General features: G+C 40.7%; 1 protein-coding gene across 7 annotated transcripts in view; it reads right to left on the bottom strand.

Annotated features, from left to right (window-relative positions):
- FBXL4 (F-box and leucine rich repeat protein 4) overlaps positions 1 to 25,289 on the bottom strand; it is a 100,553-nt gene that overhangs the window by 37,670 nt on the left and 37,594 nt on the right. For all 7 annotated transcript variants that reach the window (XM_039529073.1, XM_039529076.1, XM_039529075.1 and 4 more), the window contains exon 6: positions 7,662 to 7,875. In XM_039529073.1, coding sequence (XP_039385007.1) covers positions 7,662 to 7,875 — 214 coding nt within the window. The remainder of the gene's footprint in view (positions 1 to 7,661; positions 7,876 to 25,289) is intronic.

Here is a 25,289-nt window from a genome sequence, read left to right as displayed (position 1 = left end):
CCAACACGCTATAGAAGACAATCCAAGACTGGTACCACTAGAGAACTAGTTGCACTACATTTATTCCCAGGCAGAGCTAAATGACCATGTCCAGACCCATGAAATGGCATGCAAAATCCATAAACTTAAGTATAGCGAGGACAATGAATCCTTCGGTATATTGTGCTATTTAAGCATATTTCCAAGTTCTCCATTGACTAACACAGAATTTGTCATACTGCACCTTACCACTGATCTCGCTAATATAGTATTCGGCTTTCAAAAGTGGCAAATACCTGATTCTTCAGTGGAAAATGACCACTCTTCTCACTCTGCACTATGTTCTTAGCCACTTATGCAAAGCCGTATGTAAGGAACGATTCCTTTCTGATTGCAGCAAATTCATTTATGGGTTGAATTCTGAAATATTTTATTCATTTTTGCTTGCACAGCCAAGTGTTATTCATATAATATTTAATGCTCACTACATTTAAAACATCCAGCCACAGTGTTTACCTTGCTGATTTTCTGTGACAGTAAATTCTGTAAGTTGCCTATATGCATGAAAGGATATTTCCTTTCATTTGACTTAATTTTTACTGCTCTTCAGTTTTACTGACGGTCCCACAGTGTACAATGAGGTAAGAGAGGGAATGATCATCTCTTATTATCTCTTCCTAATTTTGAATAATTGAGTCAAGTTCCTTTTTTTAAAAACATGTTCTAATAATTTATTCTAGTTTTTGCAAACTTGTTATATTGTTCCACTCATTCCATTAACCATTTTAGTCAACATTCTCTGCCATACCTTTCCTAGGCAAAGAGAGTTTCAGGAAACTGGCTGCGGCTTGGGTAACAGCATCTCCAATTAAAACATTGGGTGTTTTAGTTAACATTTAGATTTACAAATATCCCCTCTTCCTTAACAAGTCTCTCTGAACAGCTCTTTGCTCTCTCAGCATTTTGGATTTTTTCATGTTTTTAGCTGCAGTTCTTTATCATTTCTAGGGATTCTGCTACTTATGTCACTGGTTTAGGGGGTTCCACGGCAGACATCAAAACCTATTTCTTTCCCTCTCTAGGTAAGGTGGGGCTTCCTGCTGGGGATGAGAAGTTGGGAGGGGTTAGTCCAGATGCTGGAAGGGCAAATATTTAGTTTATAACTTCCTTTTCTATGACATGGATATAAGGCGGGACTTTTGGTAACATCGTCATTGTTATCTCAACATCAAGCTTCCAGACATAAACTAGGAGCAACATACTACTGATATCTTCCTGTCTGCCTCATAGTCTCAACAGTTATCTCAGAGTAAGTCTAGATGACTCGGTGGTAAAAACGCCAGCATTCAATTATTCCTAGCACCACTGCTAGGGTGGCAGTAAGAGAATTGCAGAAAACCTTGAATGTAAACAACGCCTTACCCCTTTGCTCACTTGTTGCATCTTAGATTCGACTATAAGCTTTTCAGAGCAGGAACCATGCCTTTTTGTGCATTTGTACAGCAGCTGGTATAATGAGACACCAATTCAAATTGGAGAAATTTTGAAGGAAAATTTACTTACGGTAAATGCAGTAGAAGATTTCTTTAAAAGGAGGCCATTTTTGTAAAATGACAGCACTGTACTTCTGCCACACACAGAAGCATTTTTATTTTTATTGGACACACTAGTGCTAGTCATAAAACTTCCTGAAGTTTAATTCATAAATTGATATTCTCTGCACACTGGTGCCAGTGCTATATCTTCATCCTCATTTTCTTTACCCCTTGAAAGTATTTCTCCTGTAGGCTAAGAAATTTGAGTTGATAAATGACTTCCTATACCATAAGCAACATATAAGTTTCCTGCCTGATTAGTTCATGTAATTTATTAGAAAATTTACCTTGTGTGATGTAAATAGTTTGTGACCAGCATCTACACACTACTCAGAAAATAGGACAGTCTACATAAGTAGGTTTGCCTCTAAATTAAATTTCTTTTCAACTACCTACGTATACAGTCATATAGGAAAAGACAGTCACGAAAACTAACCTTAACAATTCTAGAGATCTTTTAGCATATATTTGGTTCAGACAATTCTACACTTAATCTTAACAATTTATCTGGAATTACATTCCACAAAACTGTAGCCAGGAACAATACAATTCCCCGTCATGTTCAGATCATACCTTAGCTTTTTACAATTCCACAGCAACTGATCTCAGATTTTAAATGTTAGCTAACTAGGAACAAGAGAGTCAGTAAAACTATATAAAGTAGTAATTAACCACTTCAACACACAGCTCTCATTCCATAAATTAACAAAGATCTACTTAAGTAAGCATCTAAGATTTGATTACTGTATCACCTGATGTTGACTGATAATAGGGATGTAACAATATTCAGATGGACCTCCAAAACACAAATTATGGCTCTCTATGCAACTTCAATTGTACGCCCCTTTCTGGCACCGAACCAAAACATTAATTTTAAACTACAACACACTTTGTCAGACCCTGACCAAATTTCTTATCTACACTTATTCACCATTTATTAAAGAGCACCTATCCAAAACTCAGTCTTCTTCTTATTCACTCCCTGTGGAGCATAAGGCGCCAACCACTCTCCTCCATTCATTTTGTTCTTGAGCGAGACAGCAGATTTCATCCCACGTCATTCCCATACCTTTCATTTCCTCTTCAATGGTCCTTCGCCACGTCCCCAATGGTCTACCTCTCCTCCTCCTTCCTTGTGGTGTCCATCGTAGGGCAATACGAGGGTGTCTGTCAGCATCCATTCTCAATACATGCCCCAGCCACCTCCATCTTCGTTGTTTGACTTCATCCACTATATTGTTGATGCCCGTTAATCGGCTCACTTCAACATTGGTGATACGCTGTGGCCAATGTATGTTAAGAATTCGCCTAAGACACCTTCCTTCAAAGCCCCGAAGCCGACTTTCTATCTTCTTGTTGGTCCTCCATGTTTCCGCCGCATAGAGCAACACAGAGCGGACGTTCAACCTGTAGATCTCTACCTTGGTTTTCATTTGCAAGATGGTTGACCTCCAAATATTCTGAAGTCTATAGAATGCATTTGCTGCAAGACCGATTCTGGTAGATATCTCCTTCTGAATATTGCCATCAGCCGATATGTAACTACCAAGATATTTGAAGTCGTTCACCTCCTCCAATTCTACGTCACATAACACTGTCTTCGTCGAGCTGGCTGTTTTTACTTTCATTATTTTGCTCTTACTGGCATGGATATTAAGTCCTATGCACCTTGCTACTCTACCTACTCTATCAGTCTTCTCTTGGAGGTCCATCTGAGAGCTTGAAATCAGGGCAATGTCATCCGCAAAGTCACAGTCTTCAATATGACCAGAGGGTCCCCATGCGATCCCTCTTGGCCTATCTTCAGTGGCTTTCCGCATCACCCAATCTATGACCACAAGAAATAGAATGGGCGAAATAACACATCCTTGTCTAACTCCCGTTCTCACATGGAACCATTTGCTCTGCTGTCCTTCATGGCGAACACAACACTTATTGCCGGCATACATATCTTTGAAGATGTTAATCACTTTCGAAGGGAATCCATATATTTTTAAGATATTCCAGAGAGATGGATGGTGGACACTATCAAATGCCTTCTCAAAATCGAGATAATTAATGAACAGTGGCGAGTTCCATTCAAGAGATTGTTCCATTATCGTACGTAGTACAAATATCTGATCAACCCATCCTCTTCCACTCCTAAATCCTGTTTGTTCTTCCCTCAGGATCTCTTCTACTGCTTGTCTTATTCTCTGTAACAGAACTCTGCAGAAAACCTTCCCGAGCACTGATAACAAGTTTATACCTCTCCAATTACCACACAAAACTCAGTGCACCTTGCTAAATGATAAGAATGCAATCACACTAATCTAAACAAAAGCAAAGCCATCAACCTACCTAAATTAGAAAAAGAACAAACCCACCCCAGCCCAAAATACTAGCTTCCTGGCACACAGATCCCTGCCCACAGATCACCTCTTCCTTCCCAAAAGCCTGTGAGAAAAAATGGCCCTTGAAGTATGCCCCAAAGATCAACAGCTTTGGGCTATTTTGGAATGGAAGATGAGAGAGTGGTGCATGAAATCCAAAGCTAAGGGCTTCTTAGCAGCTCCATCTCTTCTAAATAAAAGGGATTCTGGCTCACACACATCCACTGATCATAACTGTGGCAATATGGTCTGGAAAGAAAGATGGTCTCTCAGACTGACAGTCCCAAGCCAATTAGAACTTTATAAATCAAAAATATCACTTTAAACTCCACCCAGAAACCAGCAGGCAGCCAGCGTAGATCATGAGCTCAGAGTAGGGTGACAAGATGGGATGAAGAAAATATCGGGACACATTTAGGGGCGGGCGGGGGAGAGTCCCGCTGGCAGAGGGGGGGTGGGAAATGGAGTCCCGCCGGCAGAAAGATAGAGAGCAAAACAAACAAAGTCCCAGAGTCCCGCCGCCGGGGGGGGGGGGGAGCGGAGTCCCGCCGGCGGAACAAAACAAAAAAACAGGAGTGTGAAATATCTGGACAAATTGCATCCCGACCAAACATTGATCGGGACGCAGGACAAACGCCCAAAAATCAGGACAGTCCTGATTTTATCGGGACGTCTGGTCACCCTAACTCAGAGTGAGAAATTTCACATAACAAGTGAGCAACCACATTCTGCACTAGCTTCAGTTCCTGAGTTGATATACGGTGTAGTCCACTGATATACGGTGTAGTCTACAATCTAAAAATTAGATTACTGCAGTGCATTGTAACAAAAGGTATGGATCATGCAAGTGGTCTGCATCCAAAATAAATTATTGCAATCTTAGAGAGGCAGTGAGGCCTAGCAGACAGAGCACTGAACTGGGATTCAGAAGACCTGGATTCTATTCTCAGCTCTGCCACAGGCTTCCTGGGTGACCAAGAAACAAGTCAATTTACCTCCGTGCCTCTGTTTCCACATATGTAAAATGGGGATTTAAAGCACTGAGATCTCTATGGATGAAAAGTGCTACATATGAGCTAGGTATTAGTATCTTCTCATCAGACATATATGAGTCTTAAATGATCATCTAACAGCAGCTAGGGGTCAACACTACTCTCAGACTATAGTAATAAATAGTGGGAACATACCTTTCTTTAAAGTGTCAGATATAATGCCTGCCATATCTTCTAATTCCTTCTCCCAATTTACCAACATCTCTCATTTTATCCAGATGGAATTTAAGCCACTGAACCCTCATCCATGTTCCAATCTCTACTGAAAATACTAGGTAGAACATTTGAAAACACTGGATGGGTCAGATGAAGGATCTATAGAACTGGATGTTTGTCAGTATTATGCAGACACCCCAATCCATACCTCTTCCTGGGTACTTTAAATAAGGGGGTGGGGTGGGGACAACTCTTAGAGGGGGACAATGTTTAAGGGGCATTTCATCAATGTTTGAGGACAAAAGATCAATATATTGTCCAGTAAGCCATCAATAGGTTGAGTTTGCTGGGAAAATATCTCCCTTCACAGCCATCCAGAAACACACAGAGTTCAACTAACCTCCAAGAGTGGACCATCAAAATAAGTCCTAAATAGAGAGGAGGACTGCAACCTGAAACTGCAGAATACCATACCTGGCCTATGACATGGGTAAAATTTTCAGTTGTCCCACTTCCACTCCCAAACACAAACACCACTCAAGAATGTGGCCAGATAAATAAGTTGAGCCAGAAACTACCTGGGATAGTGGCTATGAAATCCTGAACTATATCAGAAGAGATATCCTCAATGAAGATATTAGAGGCACTGAGCATTATTAGCCTCAGTGTCTCCAACACCACCTTAGTGGAAAATTAATAGTTCGTGCAGAGACTTTGCAGTGGACACTAACACAAGTCCCATGGTTCCTGGGACACACATGCAAGATAAATATGCTGTATTTAGGCTTGGCAAAATTTGGGGGTTTTAAATATAATTTTGAAGGATAACATCGATGTTTATTCTTAAGTGTTTTTTTTTCTATTTTTATCTATTTAAATTCACAGTTGCACAAAATTATGGATTTTAAGCATGTATTTGTATTATCCTCATAAATTAAAAATTTGTATTATCAGGCAACAGAGGGTGTCAATCAATTATTCATTGACAGTAGACTCTGAAATTCAAAAAGTTAAAGCCTTATAACCATTAAAACCCAAATTGGTAACACCATGTCAAAATATACAAAGTAAATAACCTTAAATCCAGCTCTGATAAGTTCTCAAACAGCATATTTCTTACTTTGCCTATCTGCATTTTTTGATTATCATCAATATAAATATTTTCGTTAGCCTGTGTCTATGGTGAAATCAACATTTACCAATAAAAATCTAACCCTTCCAAGCCTAGCTGTATCTGATCCATTTCAGAGGTGAGAAACTTGCACTTCTGGCTGGATGCAAATAGCACAGCCACAATACCACCTCACCCTTTCCTAACTCATTCGCTTCCTCTCCTCCATTTCGGTGGCCCTTTCCTTATCACCTCTCCTCAAATGGAGTTATGCAAGCGCAATATTTTAAAAAACAACTGAAGCTAGGAACTTCAAGCATGGCTTGCTTTATAGTTCTCATAGAAGTTTGAACAAACTCAATTCAATATGTGTAAAGTTAACACTCAGGGTCAAATGTAGTCCTGCCATAAACTGGTACCACTCCTACTGACTTCAGTGAGAGTTCCACTGTCTAGAGCCAAGGATGAATTTGGTCAAGTTGGAACATATACGTGTGTTAAAATTCCCTCCCCCCACACCTCCCTTTTCTCATTTCTTCATTACAATGCTCAAAACATAGAGCAACTTGGAATGCTGTGCATGCTTAGTTGTTTAAACTGGTCTCTTGGGTTAAAGTTATGCTGGTTTAAGGGGTATTGCTAAAGAGCTAGATTATGACCTTGCAATGTGGTGTGAATAAGAAGTGGGACATAGCTGCACAGTGTCAGAATCAGACTAGAAAATGAGTTCTGACTTAGAGAATCACAAACATAAAAACAAATACAAAGACAGTGATATAGGCCCTAAAAAATGTGACACTACCTTTGTTATGGGAAATAACATGTTGATACTTTATAGAACTACTCAACTGCAATAGGGATAATTATATGTGAAAACGCTGTCCAAAAATATTTCAGGTTCAATACCTAAATTAATACCTGACAATAAAAAATACAGTAGAACTTACTAATTAGTAACTCCTAGATACGTGATTTTTGATAATTAGCAAATTAATTACTAAACAAGATTGATACATCACAAAATGTGATTTGTTCATTTGTCAATTGCAGTTTGTAATTAATGGACTGATACTTTGAAATGTACTAGTAGCACTCCAGTATATTTTGTAACAGTAAGGAGTTGTTACTAAGATTTCAATAGGGCACTCTCCTGACCTTTCAAAAAATTTTTTAAAAAATTAAAGACCACCAGTTTTGTATATGGATTATAAAGTGAACAAAAAAGTAAATTTTTACTATTTTTTAAAAATCCAGAAACTACCTTGGTAAATACAAAATATCATTTTTTATTTGCATTATTCATATGATTTTAATTTGTTAATTGTTAATTAAACCACTTACAATTTTAGCAGGAATCAAAATACTTGTTGTAAAGGTTAAAAATAGTTGTTCCTACCTCTACTTTTGTTCGATAAAGGATGAGACGCTTAAGACTGCACACTTTGGCAATGTGGTTGAAAGCCTGAGGTGGTAGCTTATCACAGGAGGAGAGATTTAATTCCTGAAGGTTTGGACACATCTCAGCAATGACCTCCAAGCAAGTCTCATTGAGGAAATGGCCGCAAGCCAACTCAAGGCGAACTAGTTCAGAGCCACAAACTTTCAGGAACCTGTAAAAAGCATGTAGTATATGAATTAAAGGGAGAGGGAGATATAGTTTTCTGTGGAAATTTTGGAACACTGTCAACAACAAGTGGATACTGTTGAAGAATGTTTTTTTAGCAAGGAAAATATACAACCTGCATCACTTACATACCGTTAAATTACCCTGTAAACTAAAAATATGCATGGTTAGGCTAAAGTAAATTGATTGTAACAGATCTGAGGAAATCTATTAAATGGGAAAAACCTAAAAAAAAATCATGGGTTAATTTAATGTCAAAGTAGGAGATCAAGCACTCAAAAGTGAAGATATTCCGAAAGTTATGTTTACTCCATCAACATTCACTCAAACATGTTGCATATCCTGGATAGTTTTTGGTGTTCTCCATTGAATCATACAATAAGGCAGACCCTCCAACAGTGGGGGGCAATTACCCCGGGGTATGGGTGATTTAAAAGGGCCCGGGGCCTGTGGCCACCACCGCTGCCACAGTAGCAGCAGCGGTGGCAGCCGGGAGCCCCGGGCCCTTTTAAATCACCTGGGTGGGCCACAGGGCTCCTGGGCACCCACTGGCAGGCCCCTCCTCCCCCTCCAGTGCCAGGCCCCGCCAATCAGATTGTTCTCATCCTCTCTAGTGCCTCCCGTCTGCCGCCAACTGTTTGGCAGTATGCTGGAGGCACTGGGGGAGGGAGGAGGCGGGTTGGGGATGGGCCTGGGCAATTCATCGCCCAGATGCCAGGAGTGGAAGGGGCGGGACCAGCCCCTTCCAGCTGATGAGATGCTGCTCCGCAGCCCTGCGCAACAGCTGCCTGCGAGAGCCTGGCTAGGGAGGTGAATTCCGCTCCCTGCCCAGGCTCGGGTGCTGGGGTACCCGGCAGCAGACCCGGGCAGGGGGAAGCCACCTCCTCCCCAGCCAGGCTCTCTCTGGTAGCTGCCAGGCAAGGCTGCAGAGCAGCAACTGGCAGGGGCCGGCGTTAAAAGTGGCTCCCTCCTGCTCCCTGCCTGGGCTCCTGCCCACCAGGGAGAGCAGCAGAACGTGGTGGAGGTGAGGCAGGCGCATGTAGAAGCCCTGGCTGTGTCGGAAGAGTGCATCCAGCAGCACAGCTGGCAGCTCGCTGGGCACCAACGGGGGCCCATTGACTGTTCTGCCCTGGGACCCGGAATTGCTGTCGGCGGGCCTGCAATAAGGTTTACATTTAACAAAGATAAGAAGAGCAGAAGATACTACATTACTGGTAGTGGTAAGTTAATTTTACCAGAGCAGCCCGAAAGCACAACTCTACTGGGAAAAGGGTTTGGAAAAAAAGGTGGTGTGTTTGTTTAAATTACAAACATTTTTTTTCTTACTTCCAGCCCTGCAAACTAAGTTTAGGAAGTGAAAGTTGAACTCTGTTCCTTTCTTGTGACTTACCAGATACTCTTGACTTCAAATGCAACCAAATATAACAGTGATTCTGTTTTGTTACAATTTTAAATGACCACTTTAAGTCTGATTTTGACATTGACACTTAAGAGAAGCAGGATCCAGAGGGACATGCCCCAGGCATCCTAAACAGTAGGACACTTCAACTCCTTGGCTTCCTTCACATAGTGTCTAAACAATCAAATCTCCAAGCCTTCTCTTTCTGGCAGAAAGTCTAATCTAGCCATTCACTCATTCATCCCGTCCTTCCTTCCCTTTCTCTCTCTCCAATGAGTCATTTTCCCTCATTTACTCCATACCTTACATTATCAACCTCCTCTCCTTTTCCCTCACTCTCCTTTTCATTGTCCATCACTTTTCTCCTTCTCCCTATTCCATGCCCCCTTCTTCCTCATATTTTCCGTTAGCGTGCAAGATGAAAGGGGAGGCCCTAGAGTCTATTTCCTTTCCCCCTAACCAGTTAGTGCAAGAAATATGTGGATTAAGAGGGAAAATGAGGCACCTTCCTTTTGGACTGGAAGTACCATAGCCCCCTAAAAGGAAGGAGGAGTCCCACCATTTTGGGAGGTGCTTGTCAACAAAGTAGCTGTACAAATGTGGTGCTTAGGATGGAACCCTAGTTAGGTCCCTTTCTAAACCTCTTCAATTGTTTTTTGAGCAACCTCAGTGCCTCTCTGTAGAGTCAACTGTTATGTAAAATCCGAGTTTGGTAAACACCTGTTACCCATCTGCAGTTTTTACATTCACTACAGTTGTAATGAGAAACAACCACCTAGCAAATTCAACACTGATGATTGAAAAATAAGAATAGCTAGCAGGCTTTTCTAGGACCATGTCATAGATTCATAGAGTTTAAAGCCAAAAATGGCCGTCAGATAACCTCATTCGACTTCCGCTATATATCACAGACTACTGAATTACATCCAGTTACCTCTGTATTGAGCCTAATAACCTGTATGACTGAAGCATATATTCTAGAAAGTCATTCATTCTTGATCTGAAGACATCAAAAGATGGAGAATCCATCACGTTCTTTGGCAGTTTGTTCCAAGTTTAATCCTCATGGTTAAAAAATACTTAATTTTCTATTTGAATTTGTCTAGCTTCAGCTTCTAGCCACTGGTTCTTGTTATGCCTTCTTCTACTAAAGAGCTCTTTAGTACCCACTATTTTCTCTTTGTGAAGATACTTAATACACTATAATTGTCACTTCTTTCTGATAAACTAAACAGATTGAGCTCTTTGTCTTTCACTGAAAGACATTTTCTCCAACTCTTAAATCATTTTCGTGATTCTTTTCTGCACCCTCTCTCTAATTTTTCAACATCCTTTTTAAAATGTTGACACCCGAATTGTATGCAGTATTCCAGTATCAGTCCCACCAACACCACATACAGAGGTAAAACAACTTCTTATCCCTACTCGCTATTTCTATTTATGCATCCATGGATCACATTAGCCTTTTCTGCCAAAGAACTGCACTGGGAGCACATATTGAGATACTTGTCCATTATGACCACTAACCCCTTTTCAGAGTCAATGCTTTACCTACAGTAAATCCCCATTCTGTGGGTATTGCCTGCATTCCTTGTACCTAGATGTATAACTTTGCATTTGACTGCATTAAAATACATTTGTTGAAGAAGTCCAGCTTACCAAGTCATACAGATTGCTCTGTATGACTGCCTTGTCCTCATTATTTACCACTTCACCAATCTTTTTCATCCACAAATTTTTATCAGCAGTGATTTTATATTTACTTCCAGATCATTGATAATAATGTTGAATAGCATCAGGTTTAGTACCAATCCCTGCAGAACTCCACTGGAAACACTCTCATTTGATGACGACTCCTCACTGAGAACTACTCTTTGAGATCTGCCATTAGCCAGTTCTTAATCCATTTAATGAGTGCTTTATTGATATTGTATAGTGCTAACAGTTTAATCAGAATGCCATGCAGTCATAAGTCAAATGCCATACAAACGTTTAAATATATCACATCTAAGGAGTTACCTTTATTAATCAAACTTCTAGTGTCATCAAAGAATGAAACCAGGTTTGACAAGACCTATTTCCCATAAAATCATGTTGACTGTGATTAATTATATTCCTATCCTGTAATTCTTTATCAATTGAATATTGTATCAGCTTTTCCACTACAGTAGAACCTCAGTGTCAGGAATGGAGATTGTTCATAACTGTGAAATGTTCCTAACTCTGAACAAAATGTTATGGTTGTTCTTTCAAAAGTTTACAACTGAACATTGACTTACTACAGCTTTGAAACTTTACTATGCAGAAGAAAAATGCACCTTTTAACCATCCTAGTTTAAAAGAAATGAGCACAGAAACAGTTTCCTTACCTTGTCAATTTTTTTAAACTTTTTTTTTTGTAGTTTATGTTTAACGCAGTACTGTACTGTATTTTCTTTTTTTAGTCTCTGCTGCTGCCTGATTGCATACTTCCAGTTCCAAATGAGGTGTATGGTTGACCGGTCAGTTCAGAACTCTGGTGTTCGTAACTGTATTTTTTCTGGGACTGATTTGAGGCTAACAAGCCTACAGTTACCCAGGTCATCCTACTTGTCATTTCTGAGCACTGGCACAACATTAGCACTCTTTCAGGCTCCTAGAATTGCCAAGGTACTCCAAGATCTATTAAAAATTAAGATCGGCAGGCCAGAGATCTTATCAACTGTAAGGAGTATAGATAACAGATATGCCTTGAATGATTGATAACTATTACTTCCTTATGGCCCTAGAAATTAAGAAAAATTATCCACCTCTGTTTATCCCCAAATAGGACCCACCTACTACTGAACTCCACCTAAGAAGTAAAGACAATCAGAAAATGATTCATACTTTGTCTAAGGATCTACAGATCAGCTAAGGTTATAAGTTCCACTCCCCAGTAAGAGAGACCAAAAAGCGAGCTAAAGGAGAATACTATCGGCAAGAATTTCTCATAATTTACTTATGGATAAAGTCTCTTTCTCCCACCCAATGTAGCTGAAAAAAGTCCCAAAAGGATACCAAACAAAGTAATACCCTGCTTTTCTAGGCAAAGTGGATCAAGAGATGGGTGGGGAAAACAGCTGTGAAACCCAGAAAACTGAAGGTCACATAGGTCTAACTGCTTGTTACCCCAAGAAATCCAAACCACCTTGTCTTCACCCCAAACTGTGCATTTGTTTGCCTTGTCAGTCAGATCTCTCGCACTCTCTCTACGTGGATAGTGCCTTCTGTTGGGGTGAGACCTAAATGATGTGAAATGCTTAATACAATCAAAGAACATATGGACCATGTCCAGTAGGTTTAGTAGGGGACTTTCTTTGTATTCTTTCTGAATGAGTGTTTCCCCGTAGAAGTGGCATGAGTTGTATGGTGCAAGAAGGAAAGAGAACATTAAGAGAGGTGGACACCGGACTAGAGTAAAACTCTGAATTAAAATAAACTGCTTACAAAGGGGGAAATTGCAATTAATATGGGCTAGTGCTGAAATACAATCTTTGAAATGAATCAAACAAATACCCTCCGATAAGAATATGATTGAACAAACTTGTTCCACACCAATGCCATCTACTGGATATTGATGGAAGCAGCAAAGAAACAGAGCAGAAAGTGTCCAAGAGAAATTGGAGGGTTGCCCTTTGGAATCAAGGTATACAAAACAAAGGTCACCATCCATGTGGGACCCCAGAGTAAACTGCAAAATCCAGAAGTACAACTAATGCCCAGGTAAGCCCTGTGGAGAGGACTATTCCCCTGTCGCAGGGTTACCAAGATAAGGAGAAGTGGTGAGATTTCATTTTAAAGACTATATTTCTCCTTCTATCTTTAATATAAATAATGAAAGATTGTCTTGTTGAATTTACACTCTTTAGTGAAACCTCAAGTAACCATACTTTAGAATTAACTAATTCTGTATGCATGCTCTCCTTTATAAGTCCAAGCAAACTGGCTTGAGAGAGAGAAATCAATTTTAAGTGATTCCTTTGATAGGAAAGGGACAAATTTAAACTATCAAACTATAGCGAGTCCTTGGACTTATGACAATTTTCAATTGACTGCCCGTTTCACCCCTTCAATGCTTTTTTCATCCTTATGATGCTCAATTTGCATAAAGTTTGCTTGAAATCACTTCCTGGTTGCGTTATACAGTGCTGGTATGGAGCTAGAAGGGGGTCGCTTCTGACTGGCTTCGAGGCAAGCTTGTTGCCATGTAAGGTTGCCACTTGTTTTTGATTGGCTCCCAGCCCCGGGCTCAGCCAATCAGAAAGCTTAGAATCATTGAATATCAGGGTTGGAAGGGACCTCAGGAGGTCATCTAGTCCAACCCTCTGCTCAAAGCAGAACTAATCCCCTGACAGATTTATTGCCCCAGATCCCTAAATGGCCTCCTCAAGGATTGAACTCACAACCCTTGGTTTAGCAGGCCAATGCTCAAACCACTGAGCTATCCCTCCTCCCCTTGAACAGTGATTGGCTGAGGCTCAGCATGCATGCCATTTCCCTGGCTTTCTGACTACATAATCCTATCCAATCTTGCAGTTACATTTTATATTGTTACTCTAGGGGGAGACATACCATCCTGGTGTCACTTGTCTCAGTCTACTCTTCTTGATGTGGAGACACCCTACTTAGCTTGGAGAAGAATTTCTGTATTTTAAGCAAGACAACCCCGAACAATTTGCAACTTCATTACTCTCCTTTATATAATATCTAATGACAGTAGATTCTAGCCACTCAGATTCTTTCTAATCAACAATGACTAAGGGTAAGCGCTGCAGTCTGTCCACACTGACAGCTGCCAGCGCACTGGCGTGGCCACATTAGCAGCTCTTGCAATGGCCACAGAGAGCAGTGCATTATGGTAGCTATCCCAGCATGCAAGTGGCTGCAATGTGGGGGTGGAGTGTGACAGGGAGTGTGTTGTGAGTATGTGTGGGGAGAGAGCGTGGGTTTTTAGGGGGCTGAGAGCATGTCAGCATGCTGTCTTGTAAATTCAGACAGCAGCAGACCTCCCCCTCCCCACCACACCTCTCTCTCTCTCACACACACAGCATTCCACAGTAATGGTTGCTTTGTCTCAGAGCAGATAAGCATGCCGGCTGTCAAACGGAGCTTTCAAAGGGCATATCCAAAACAATGTCAAGAGTGGCCACATGACTTAAGGGGATTATGGGACGTTTCCGGAGGCTGATCAGAGCGCAGTAATGCAACACCTCGTTCACACTGATGCTGGGGCGCTCCAGCAGGGGTGCATCAAATGTTATTCTACTCGCCGAGGTGGAGTACCAGGAGCGCTCTAGCCCTGGAGTCAGAGCACTCTACTTGCCTTGCCAGTGTGGACAGGTGGTGAGCTAGTGTGCCCGGGGCTCCTTTAATGCGCTGTAACTCACAAGTGTAGCCAAGCCCTTAGGCTAAGGCTGTGTCATGGTTATTTTTAGTAAAGGTTACAGGCAATAAACAAAAATTCATGGAAGCCATGACCTATCCGTGACTTTTACTAAAAATAACTGAGACAAAATGGGAAGAGAGGGTGACTCACCTTGTGCAGTAACTGAAGTTCTTCGAAAATGTGTCCCCTTGTGGGTACTCCACTTCAGGTGACTGTGTGTCCCGGCACCTTTGATTGGAGATTTTCGGTAGCAGTGCCTGGTTGGGCCGCAGTGCACAGCAGCTGTCTCGTGGTGCCATTGGAGTCTCTTCAGCGCATGCTTGGCCCAACCTGCTTGGTTCCTTCTCTACTGTAGAGTCCTCATGTCGAACTCCAAAGTAATAGGGAGGAGGATGGGTAGTGGAGCACCCACAGGGACCCACATCTCGAAGAACCTCAGTTACTGCACAAAGTGAGTAACCATCTCTTCTTCTTCGAGTGCTGTCTGTGTGGGTGCTCCACTTCAGGTGAATGTAGAGCAGTACCCAATATAGTTGGGGGCCATGGAGTTATATGCATAGTAGCAGCGTAAAGGAAGAGGTAAAGCCTAAAATGGCATCCGCACTGGAGTCCTGTGTAATGGAATAGTGCTTGACAAAAGTATGTTCTGACAACCATGTGGCAGCTTTGCAAATATCCGAAATAGGTACGGTATGCAGGAATGCCATGGATTTTGCCATGCCTTGAGTAGAATGGGACCTGATCCTGACAGGGGGTTCTATGTCATTGGTTTGATAGCATGATCAGATATAGTCCGATATCCACTTGGAAAGTCTTTGCTTGGATATCGCAGCATCCTTGGATTGTTCGGTTGTCAGAACAAACAGTCTTGGGGATTTTGTCCTGTCTAAGTAGAAGGCTATGGCCCTCCTAACATCAACGGTGTGTAATGAAGACTCCTGTGAGGATTTATGTGGTCTCACCTTCAAATTGTTGCAGTGGATGCACTTGGATGGTGTCACGGAGTCACCGGGCAATGCTCTGGAACTGCTCCCCACCAAGCCAGTCAGGACTTTGGGGAGCCTCCTCTCCCTTGGAGCAGACTTGTTCAGGGCAAGAAGCTCATACGTTTTCACCTCCTGGGTCTCTCCTTGGAGCATTCAGCATCCTCTGCCCCTCCGTGCGCTTCCCAGAGCGAGCCCGCCCCAGCGGGGTCCTGGGGAAGCCACAGGGTCCTGCACCCCGACTTTGCAGTCAGACGTGACTCTTAGCCAGTCAGTAAAACAGAGGTTTATTTGATGACAGGAACAGGGTCTAAAACAGAGCTTGTAGATACAGCGAACAGGACCCCTCAGCTGGGTCCATTCTGCACTTCACTCCTCTGCCAGCCCCACATCTGCACTTCACTCCTCGTCCCCAGCCAGCTCCAGACTATCAACCCCTTCAGCCCCTTCTTTCTGCTCAGTTCCCTTCCCGGGCCAGGAGGTCACCTGATCTCTTTGTTCTCCAACACCTTCAGTTGGCACCTTTGCAGAGAAGGGGCCCAGGCCATCAGTTGCTAGGAGACAGAGTATCAGGCATTTAGGTGCACTGGCCCCTTCCTCTGCAGCAATCACACACCCTTTTTCCACCACCTAGATATTAACAACTGCAGAGGGGACACTGAGGCACCAACACAGTATTCAGAGAAAACATTAAGAATATTCCCAGTTCGTCACAGATGGTATGTACGTCTCCCTGAGGCATCTCATAGCCTCCTTGCAAGAGCCAGGGGAGCTTGACATGGCAAAAGTAAGCTTTGGTCCACTCAGGACCTTTTTTAATGGTTCATGTTCCACAGAGAGCCATGAACTTGGAAACTAAGAAAAACTAAGATTTTTTTTTTCAAACTAACAACAAACTAACTTATCTAAGGAAAAAAATTTTAAACTGAGCTATTTTTATCTAAATTATCTATTTTTCTATCTCTAGGGGAAGAAGCTGTTGTACTGCCCCGAGCTCCATCTTCAGCCAAGGACGGTTGAGAAGAACTGAGGGGGTCAGGCCGTGCGCACACTGAAGAGACTCCAATGGCACCATGAAACAGCTGCTGCACACGTGTGGCCCAACCAGGCACTGCTACTGAAAATCTCCTATCAACGGCGCCAGGATGCACCGTCACCGGAAGTGGAGCACCCACAGGGACAGCACTCGAAGAAGTGGGGGATCCAGCATCCAAGGCTGTTGCAGCTCCATGGTTTCCTCCACCGTCATGTTGGCAGGGAGCTGTGGGGTTCCCCCTCCACCTGTGGCGGCTGGGAGCTGCAGGAGGCACCCCCATCCACCTACGGCAGCTGCGGGGTGGCCATATTTCCAAAAGAAAAAACTGGATATCCCCAGCTACTCGCCCAAGGGCTGTCACCTGTCACGGGAGCTCTGCAGGGGCCCTCTCAGGAGGATGTAGACGGTTGCTGGAACCCTGCCATGGCGCTCACTGGCGGACAGCTCCAGTCCCTCAGCCTGGGACTGAAGCAGAAAATGTCACAGAGGTCTCTGGAAGTCACGGATTCCATGAGTTCCGTGATCTCCGTGACATAAACATACCCTTTACCAATGACTTCACCCATTTCAGCTCCTCTCTTGGCTTCCAGAGTTTTGTAACACTGCTTCATACTAGGCACGGTAGAACCTTGGTACTCTTGTCATTTCTGTTCTGACTGTTAAGAATAAAGTTTTCATTCACAGATTTTAATTAAAATGCTGAATTTTCTAGTGTCAAAAAACTTTTGCATACCTTATATTCACGTAAAAACTTCAGAGTGTCACTAAGGTTTTAAAACAGAATTAAGTGGAAAAAAGTTCATTGGATCGTTTTTTTCCTTAAAAAACAAAAAAAAAGTTGTCCCTAGAATTCAAGAACACAGACAGTTCTGTGTTTGGCCATGCTAGCTTTACAACAGATATCTAGAAAACTTAAGGGACTTTAATTACATTATGAAATAGAGACATTATGAAACCTAGACAGATTCAAAAAGCAAGTTAAAAGTAATTTCAGGTACTACAACTGTCCCTATATCTGTCAGCAATTTTGTGTGGTTTTTTTTCAGTGCATGAAATGCAAATATGGCAACACTAAGAACTGAAAATACAATAAACTTAATGATTTTCATTGTACAACATAAATTTAAAAAGTAAACAAAGAGCATAAAGGCCAACATGTAAATTATTAAAGTGAAACAGTAGAAATATCTAATGTATAAAGTAATCTATTTTCAAAAATTAATTTTTAGTTGATAAGGTCCCTTTAATCCAGAAGGATTTTTCCTCTTTCACCTCAGAGCATTTGTACAGAGTCTTGATATATTTCACGGCATCACTTGATCCCTTGCTTTACTTTCCTGAGCAGGTCATGTCCATCTACACTGACATTCCAGTTGTGTGAATTAATCTACAACGTCTCTAACACCAACTGAATAATAATGTTGTTTATGTTATAAGACATCTCATAGTCTCTTCCTGCTTACACACCACACTTGTCATTTTTGCACAGATACATCTAAGATTATTCAAATACACATCTCACTTTTTAATACCTGCTGTGTCTCCTTTTTCCATTTCAGTTCCCCTCCCCTCTTTATTTCTACCCAGTTTATAGGAGTTTAGTTATTTTCTGTAATACTCTGAAGTGAAACAGTTACGATATTCTTCTATAACCCTAATGGGCATTATCAATAAGTTAAATTACCGTCAGCTTTGCCTCAGGATGTTCACATGCCTGAAGCATTCTATCGTCTCATATCAATACAGTTTGCTTTAGTCAGAGTTCTTAAATTATTCCATTTTTTCTAGACCCTTACATTTTAAAATAATGATTTCCAGGAATATTTACTTGTTTAATTGATCAAAGTATAAACAAAGAATGTTTCTTAAATATCATTTAGATATGGTTATTTTAGAGAAACACTGTCAATTTAAATTACATAGGATGAAATCCTGGCCCCATTGGAGTCAATGGGAGTTAGGGTGGATAAAAATCCATGATTTAAAAAAAAAAATCAGATTTTTTTATTTAAATTGGATTTTTTTGATAAAATAGTTTTTCTCCTCAAAAAGCATCTAAAGCTAGTTTTAATTATGATACATTATAGCTCAAAGATACCTCCTCATGGAATAGAGATTATAAATTCTAATTCTATTGGATGAGACATATTCATGTAATGTTTAAGAAAAGTTTTGTAAATGAGTTCCAATAGTTCATGGATTAGGGACCCAATTTTATGGGATTCCAGGGGCTTCTGTATAGATTATTTAGGTTAATCTTTCTATCTACCCAATGTGACTCAGTGCTCAGCCTAGAAGATACCAGATACTTAGTTTTGCAGTTCTCAAACTGTGGATTTGTGTCTCCAGAGATAACATGCTTGTTAACAGCAAAAATGTTTAAATAAATAAATAAAATATAGATGTGAGAAATAACAGACCTCAACCCTATTGTCCCTCTGCAAATTTGTGTACACAGAGCCAATCCCTTATCTATCTCTAAAAGTGTGAAGTTTCAAAAAGTTCAATGAATAGAAGATTGTTGTAGGCGGAATATATCTGGACAAGGAAAAGAAGTCTGGAGATAAATGTGAGAAGGCAGTAGAAACAAAACTGAAACTGTTTGAGCAGCATATTCCAGAAGTCTTGAGGTCTTTCTGAGTGTAGCCTTCATTGATTTGCGATCTACCATACCATTCTCTCACTAGAAGGGAAAACCTATCATGGCAGCAGGCTGTAAAAGAGACCCAGTTTGGAAATATTTTAATGAAGTTCCTCTACCTGTAGGTAAGACAGGCATGCATGCAAAATGAAAACAGTGCAACAAAGAAATGCAAGGCCTAGTTTCCCAAATGAAACCAAATCATGAGAAGTGTTCCTTCTCAGGAGGAAGCTGCATTGAAGATGATGAAAGGAACATGCCTGAACATGCAGGATCTTCAGGTTGGTAAACTTTTTTATTTCATACTTCTTTCTTAAGGATCGCCTGTCTTCCTTCTGGACTATTCTTGAATTCTCATGTTTGAGTAAAAAATATAGTTGTTACTCTATGATACTATCATTTTAGATGCAGTTGTGATAAAAAATAAATAGCTGAAATAGGCAGATCTTCCTTTTACAATTTTACCTTTAAAGTAGTACAGAGTGTCAGTGAATGCAACGAATACTACTAAATGAGCAGTATGGTAATAATAATTAAACAACTGCATTAACTTATTTTGTTTAGGAGAATCCATCCTCCACATACAGGATTCTGAAGACTATCCACCTTCAAGATCACCATCATTTTCTATAGTTTCAGAATTATCTGCCAATGATAGTGTTTCAGTCACATCATGTATGTCATCCAGAAACAACCATAGATAAGTTTGTGATAAGAGCCAGCAAATTACAAAAAGAGGTAATTGATGAAAAAATTGCCTTGTTTGTTTATGCAACTCTCCTTTCCGTATGATTTAGAAGTTGAACCCACACTTCATTAACATGGTTCAGTCATTAAGGCCAGGATACAGTGCACCCAACAGAGCAGGTGTGCAGGCAAATTGCTGTATGAAAGAGAAATTGAGCAGTGTGCAAAAGGTCTAGAGGGTAAAATTGTTAACCTGAGTGTTGATGAGTGGAGCAATGTCCACAATGATCCTGTTTTATGTGCTTGTGTGACAACAGAAGAAGGGAATGTCTTCCTTACAGGAACAATTGAGACATCAGGAAATGCACACACAACAGAATACTTACAAGAAGTAGCAGTAAAAGCTATAACAAACTGTAAAAAAAAATTCAAATGTCTAGTACGTAGCTCGGTCACAGACAATGCTGCAAATGTATCCAAGAAGAGAAGAAATTATTTAGAAGAGAGTCCCAGGCTTATAACATAGGGTTGCAGTGCTCATCTGATGCACATCCTAGCCAAAGACTTCAGCGTTCCAGAAATAAAGGCTAATGTTGTTGAAACTGTAAAATACTTCCGTAACAACCCTTTGCAGCAGCTGCTCTGAAAAAAGTGGGAGGAACCAAACTAACTCTTCCACAAGACGTGTGATGGAAGTCAGTAGTGGACCGTTTTGAGCACTATATCAAGAACTGGCCTAATCTGATGACTGTTTGTGAACAAAATAATGAAAAAATAGATGGCACTGTCACAGCCAAAGTTCTCATCATTGGGCTTAAGAGAAATGTTGAACACATGCTGAGTACCCTGAAACCTATTTCTGTAGCCTTGAACAAAATGCAGGGAAATAGCTGTTTTATTGCTGACGCTTCTGAAATTTGGAAGGAACTGAATGAGATCTTAAAAAGCCAAATATGCAATGACAGAGTTAAATTACAAGTATTAAAAAAATGAATGGGACAAGCACTATCTCCAGCTCATTTTCTTGCAAATATTCTCAATACTCGGTACCAGGGTCAAACCTTAACTGCTGAAGAAGAGGAGTTGGCGATGACATGGACATCCAGCAATCATCCCTCCATAATGCCAACTATAATAAACTTCAGAGCTAAGGGTGAACCACTCAAGAAATATATGTTTGCTGATGATGTTTTAAAGAAAGTCACACCAGTGAACTGGTGGAAGTCACTTAAGCATTTGGATTTAGAAAGTGTTGAAGTGATCATCTCACTTTTAACAGCAGTAGCTTCTTCTGCCGATGTAGAAAGAATATTTTCTTCCTTTGGATTAATCATTCCAAATTGAGAAATCGTTTGGGACCTGAAAAAGCAGGAAAGCTTGTTTTTGTTTTCCAGATTATGAACAAACAGGAAAATGAAGGTGAAGATTACTGAGTTAGCTGCAGAAGCCAATATTTTAAGTTTCTCATGTTCACCTGGCTGACATAGTCGATTTAATTTTTGTTTTGTTTTTTAAATATTTCATTTAATTATTTTAGTTAAAAACAATTTTAACAAAAACAAACCTGATTTTAAAAAACTTGAATGTTTAACTAAATTAAAAAATTCATATGCTTGTTTTGTTAAAATATTATGTTTGCTAGTGAAGAAAAAAATCCAGAATACATAACATTGTTGTTTTAGTTAAAAAAAAAAAAAGAATTTAAAATGTCTCTGGTGATGTTCTCCTCCTAATACAGCATGGCAAGAAAATCCTCCCAATGACTTCATAAATATCTGCTTCAATGTTTGCTGTTGAAGAAAAAAAAATCCAGAATACTTAACGCTGTTTTAGTTAAATAAAACAATTTAAATGTCTGTCTGGTGATGGTCTCCTCCTAATACGGCATGACAAGAAAATACTCCAAATATTAATGATTAACCTGTTGAATTGGAGATAGCTCACCTCCCAATTATTTCATAAATATTTGCTTCAATTACCTTTGGTAAATGAAATAAGCAAACAATCATTCATTTTCTGATATAGCTGTAAAACTAATCTGAAAAGTTTTCAAAATAAATCACTTAAAAATGTATAGTGTGTACCTTCTAAAAATGAAACCTACATCTATCTGTGAGTTGTGAAGAATATTTATTAAGTTTATAACAACTAACAAGAATGCACTTTTATGCAGAAATCCGTGATTAAATTGAGTCTTCCTGACTAGTGATTTAAATCAAATCCACCCTGATGGGAGTTTTGCCACTGGCTGAAATGAGGCCAGAATTTCACCCACTATTACCAAAATATTTGATTTTTAAAATATATTTCCCTTTAAGTTATCTAAGGTAGTATTAGTATAATTGATAGAGAATGTAATTTGTTTTCAATATGATTTTTAAACTGCATCAGAGGAAGGTCCAATATCCAAATAATGGAGGCACATGAAGCTGTGTGTGGAATGCTAAAAGGCCACTTCATAGATTTCCCTCTGTTGAGGAAGGTCCATCTTTATCCAGAGAGTGGCCATATTACAAAAGGAATTCACACTAATGCAATGCTTCCCAAACTGGGGTTCGCGAACCCCTGGGGATTCACACAATTTTACAGGGAGTTCGCCAGAAAAATTTCCTTAATGGCGGCCAGAGGACCCTGGGCATGGGAGGCAGCAGGTGTGACCCAGTTGCAGACCCAGTCCGAGCCCTGTGGAGCACTGAGTGGACAGCCTGAGCCCCGCGGGGCCAGCAGCCCCGAACCCCGGTCAGCAGAGGCACCAGCAGCCCAAGCCCCATGCAGCGCGGGGCTGGGCAGTTTGAGCCGGCAGCCCGAGCCCCAGCAGTCAGCGTGGGCCAGCAGCCCGAGCCCCACGGAGTGCGGAGCCGGCAGCCCAGACCCCGGCCAGCAGGGGCCAGCTGCCTGAGCCCCATTGTGGGCAGGGAGGCAGCTGGGACCCCAGGCACGCAGGCGGGAAGTTGGGTGGCATGAGGGGCAGAGTGAGCAGGGGCCACGCTGTAAATGGGAGGTGGTCCAGGCTAATTTGTCCCTCGCGGGGCACCTGGCCCTGGTGGAAGAAAAGGTGTTTGCGCGCCAAACCAGCCGGAACCAGGTAGTAGTCACTGTAGCAGCGTTCGGGTGCCTCAGTAATTCGATACTAAGTCATTTTCTCTGGAGTGCTGTTTTGCTTCAGTGAAAGGTGAGTGAATGTTAGCATCACACTGAGGAGATTTAAACTTAAATCCCTGGAAATATTCATTTTTAGGAGGGGGTTCATGAGATTTCACATTTTAGTGAAAGGGGTTCACGGGTTGTTAAAGTTTGGGAACCACTGCAGTAATGCCTATGAGAAATACGAGCTCCTCTAACATCTATGCTCCCTTAAAACACACTCAAATTCATTTAGCAATAAACAAATGGGAAGCAGATTTCCCTTCCTTGGTGCCAGAAAATGACAGAAACAGGCCAATGCCCAGTGATGAAACAGAAAACTTTGTCTTTTTTAAATTATTTATAAAAACAGAAAGAGACATCTCTACAGAGCAAAAGAGATAAAACAGCGCTTCAAGATATGTGCCCTCACAGTAAAATCTTTCAAAAAACTGGCCAAAACATATAAAAGATAGTACGTTTTCACTCAAGAGTGAAAATCCTGTGTAAATAGTATATTTTAAAAAAAAAACCCAATAATTTAGTTCACTAGTCCTGATTTTTAAGGGTATCGTATAGCTGTGTGACTAACAAGCCTCAGCCAAAAAAACCTCCCAAAAACTCAACTGGCTGCATGCACTTTTTTCTGCAAGACTCCTAAAAATACAGATAATTTAGCAATCATCTCCAAGGTCTGAGAGAACACTTTTTTCTTAAAATTGTTCTAAATAAATCTTGTTCACATATGAACATAAATAGGCCATGCTTATTCAGATTATTCATTAATCAAGTTATGAATATTCTGGGAATGCTGACTACAAATCACTGCAGCTATCACTTCCGTAGATAAGCAAAAGGGCCAATCAGTAAATGAACCCTATCCTAGACCAATGTCATGTTGTTATTTTGCAGAGTTTGTAATCCTTTGAATTTGGGCAGTTATTCCACTACCAATCACACCAATGTCTAACTAATACAGTTAAATATCATGCATTACATTTTCAGAGATTAATCTGTACTGCACATGTAAAAAATGAAAGTTGCACTGTATATCTATATAAGCTTGAACTTGCACACACTTCTAGTTTTCAACAGGCACAGTTAACAGGAATCACACTACTGAGCATCTATATATGACAGCAGGCACCAAATGTATTTAACTGCACATCCAGCATTAGGAGATGCTTTTGTATATTAAATTACGTAATGTCTTCTTTCCTACAAATCTACATATAAGGAGAGATGCACCTTGAATGATATTTAGAAAAAAAAAAGGAATTTTCAGAGTATTTTGTATTCCAGAAGGAAAAAATGGTTGCAGTACTGCAAAAATGTATCAGAAATGAATATATGTGAGTGGAAAGAATATACAGAAAAAAAGTTACATTAGACTAAACATTTCTGTTTTATCAGTGAAGTTCAGCTTCCATCTGTTGGTTATCTTTTGTTTAAAGAAGTCATTTTCTGTTTTCAGTGAAGTGCCCTGATAGATACTGTTTAAGGCAAATGAGCAAAAAAGCAGAAAATGATACATTAGCAAAACAGGAACATGGTGGTTGTACAGAAAAATGTCCCTGCAATTTAGCTGTTTTTAATGAACTACTACAGAGTCATTTTTTCCAGTTTGGCATGAAGGTGCATGTAAAGATATTTTAATTTACATTACACTCCAGTGATTACTTAGGGTCACACTCCTGCAAGCTGCTCCACATTGGTCAACTCCTTTGCCCACACAGAGACTCATTTACTTCAGTGGGGCTCTTCATGGGCTCAGGAACTCACCCCAATATGAAGCAGTTTGCTGGATCCTGGCCTAATGAATGATCTGAAAATATAATCCCATACACCACTTACTAGCTCTGTCCATGAGCTAGTCACTAGAGTTTAAACTAAACTTATCAATTCACTGAAAGCAGACCTTCAGTAATACACTGCTACCTTGATATAACGCCACCCAATATAACATGAATTTGGATATAACGCGGTAAAGCAGTGCTCCGGGGGGGGGGGGGGGCAGGGCTGCGCACTCTGGTGGATCAAAGCAAGTTCAATATAACACGGTTTCACCTATAACGCAGTTAAGATTTCTTGGCTCCCAAGGACAGTGTTATATCGAGGTAGAAG

The sequence above is a fragment of the Mauremys reevesii genome, linkage group 3 (assembly GCF_016161935.1).
Source record: "Mauremys reevesii isolate NIE-2019 linkage group 3, ASM1616193v1, whole genome shotgun sequence".
Classification (NCBI taxonomy): Eukaryota; Metazoa; Chordata; order Testudines; family Geoemydidae; genus Mauremys; species Mauremys reevesii.
The sequence above is the reverse complement of the archived record's forward strand: the minus strand, read 5'-3'. Positions and strand labels throughout refer to the sequence as shown.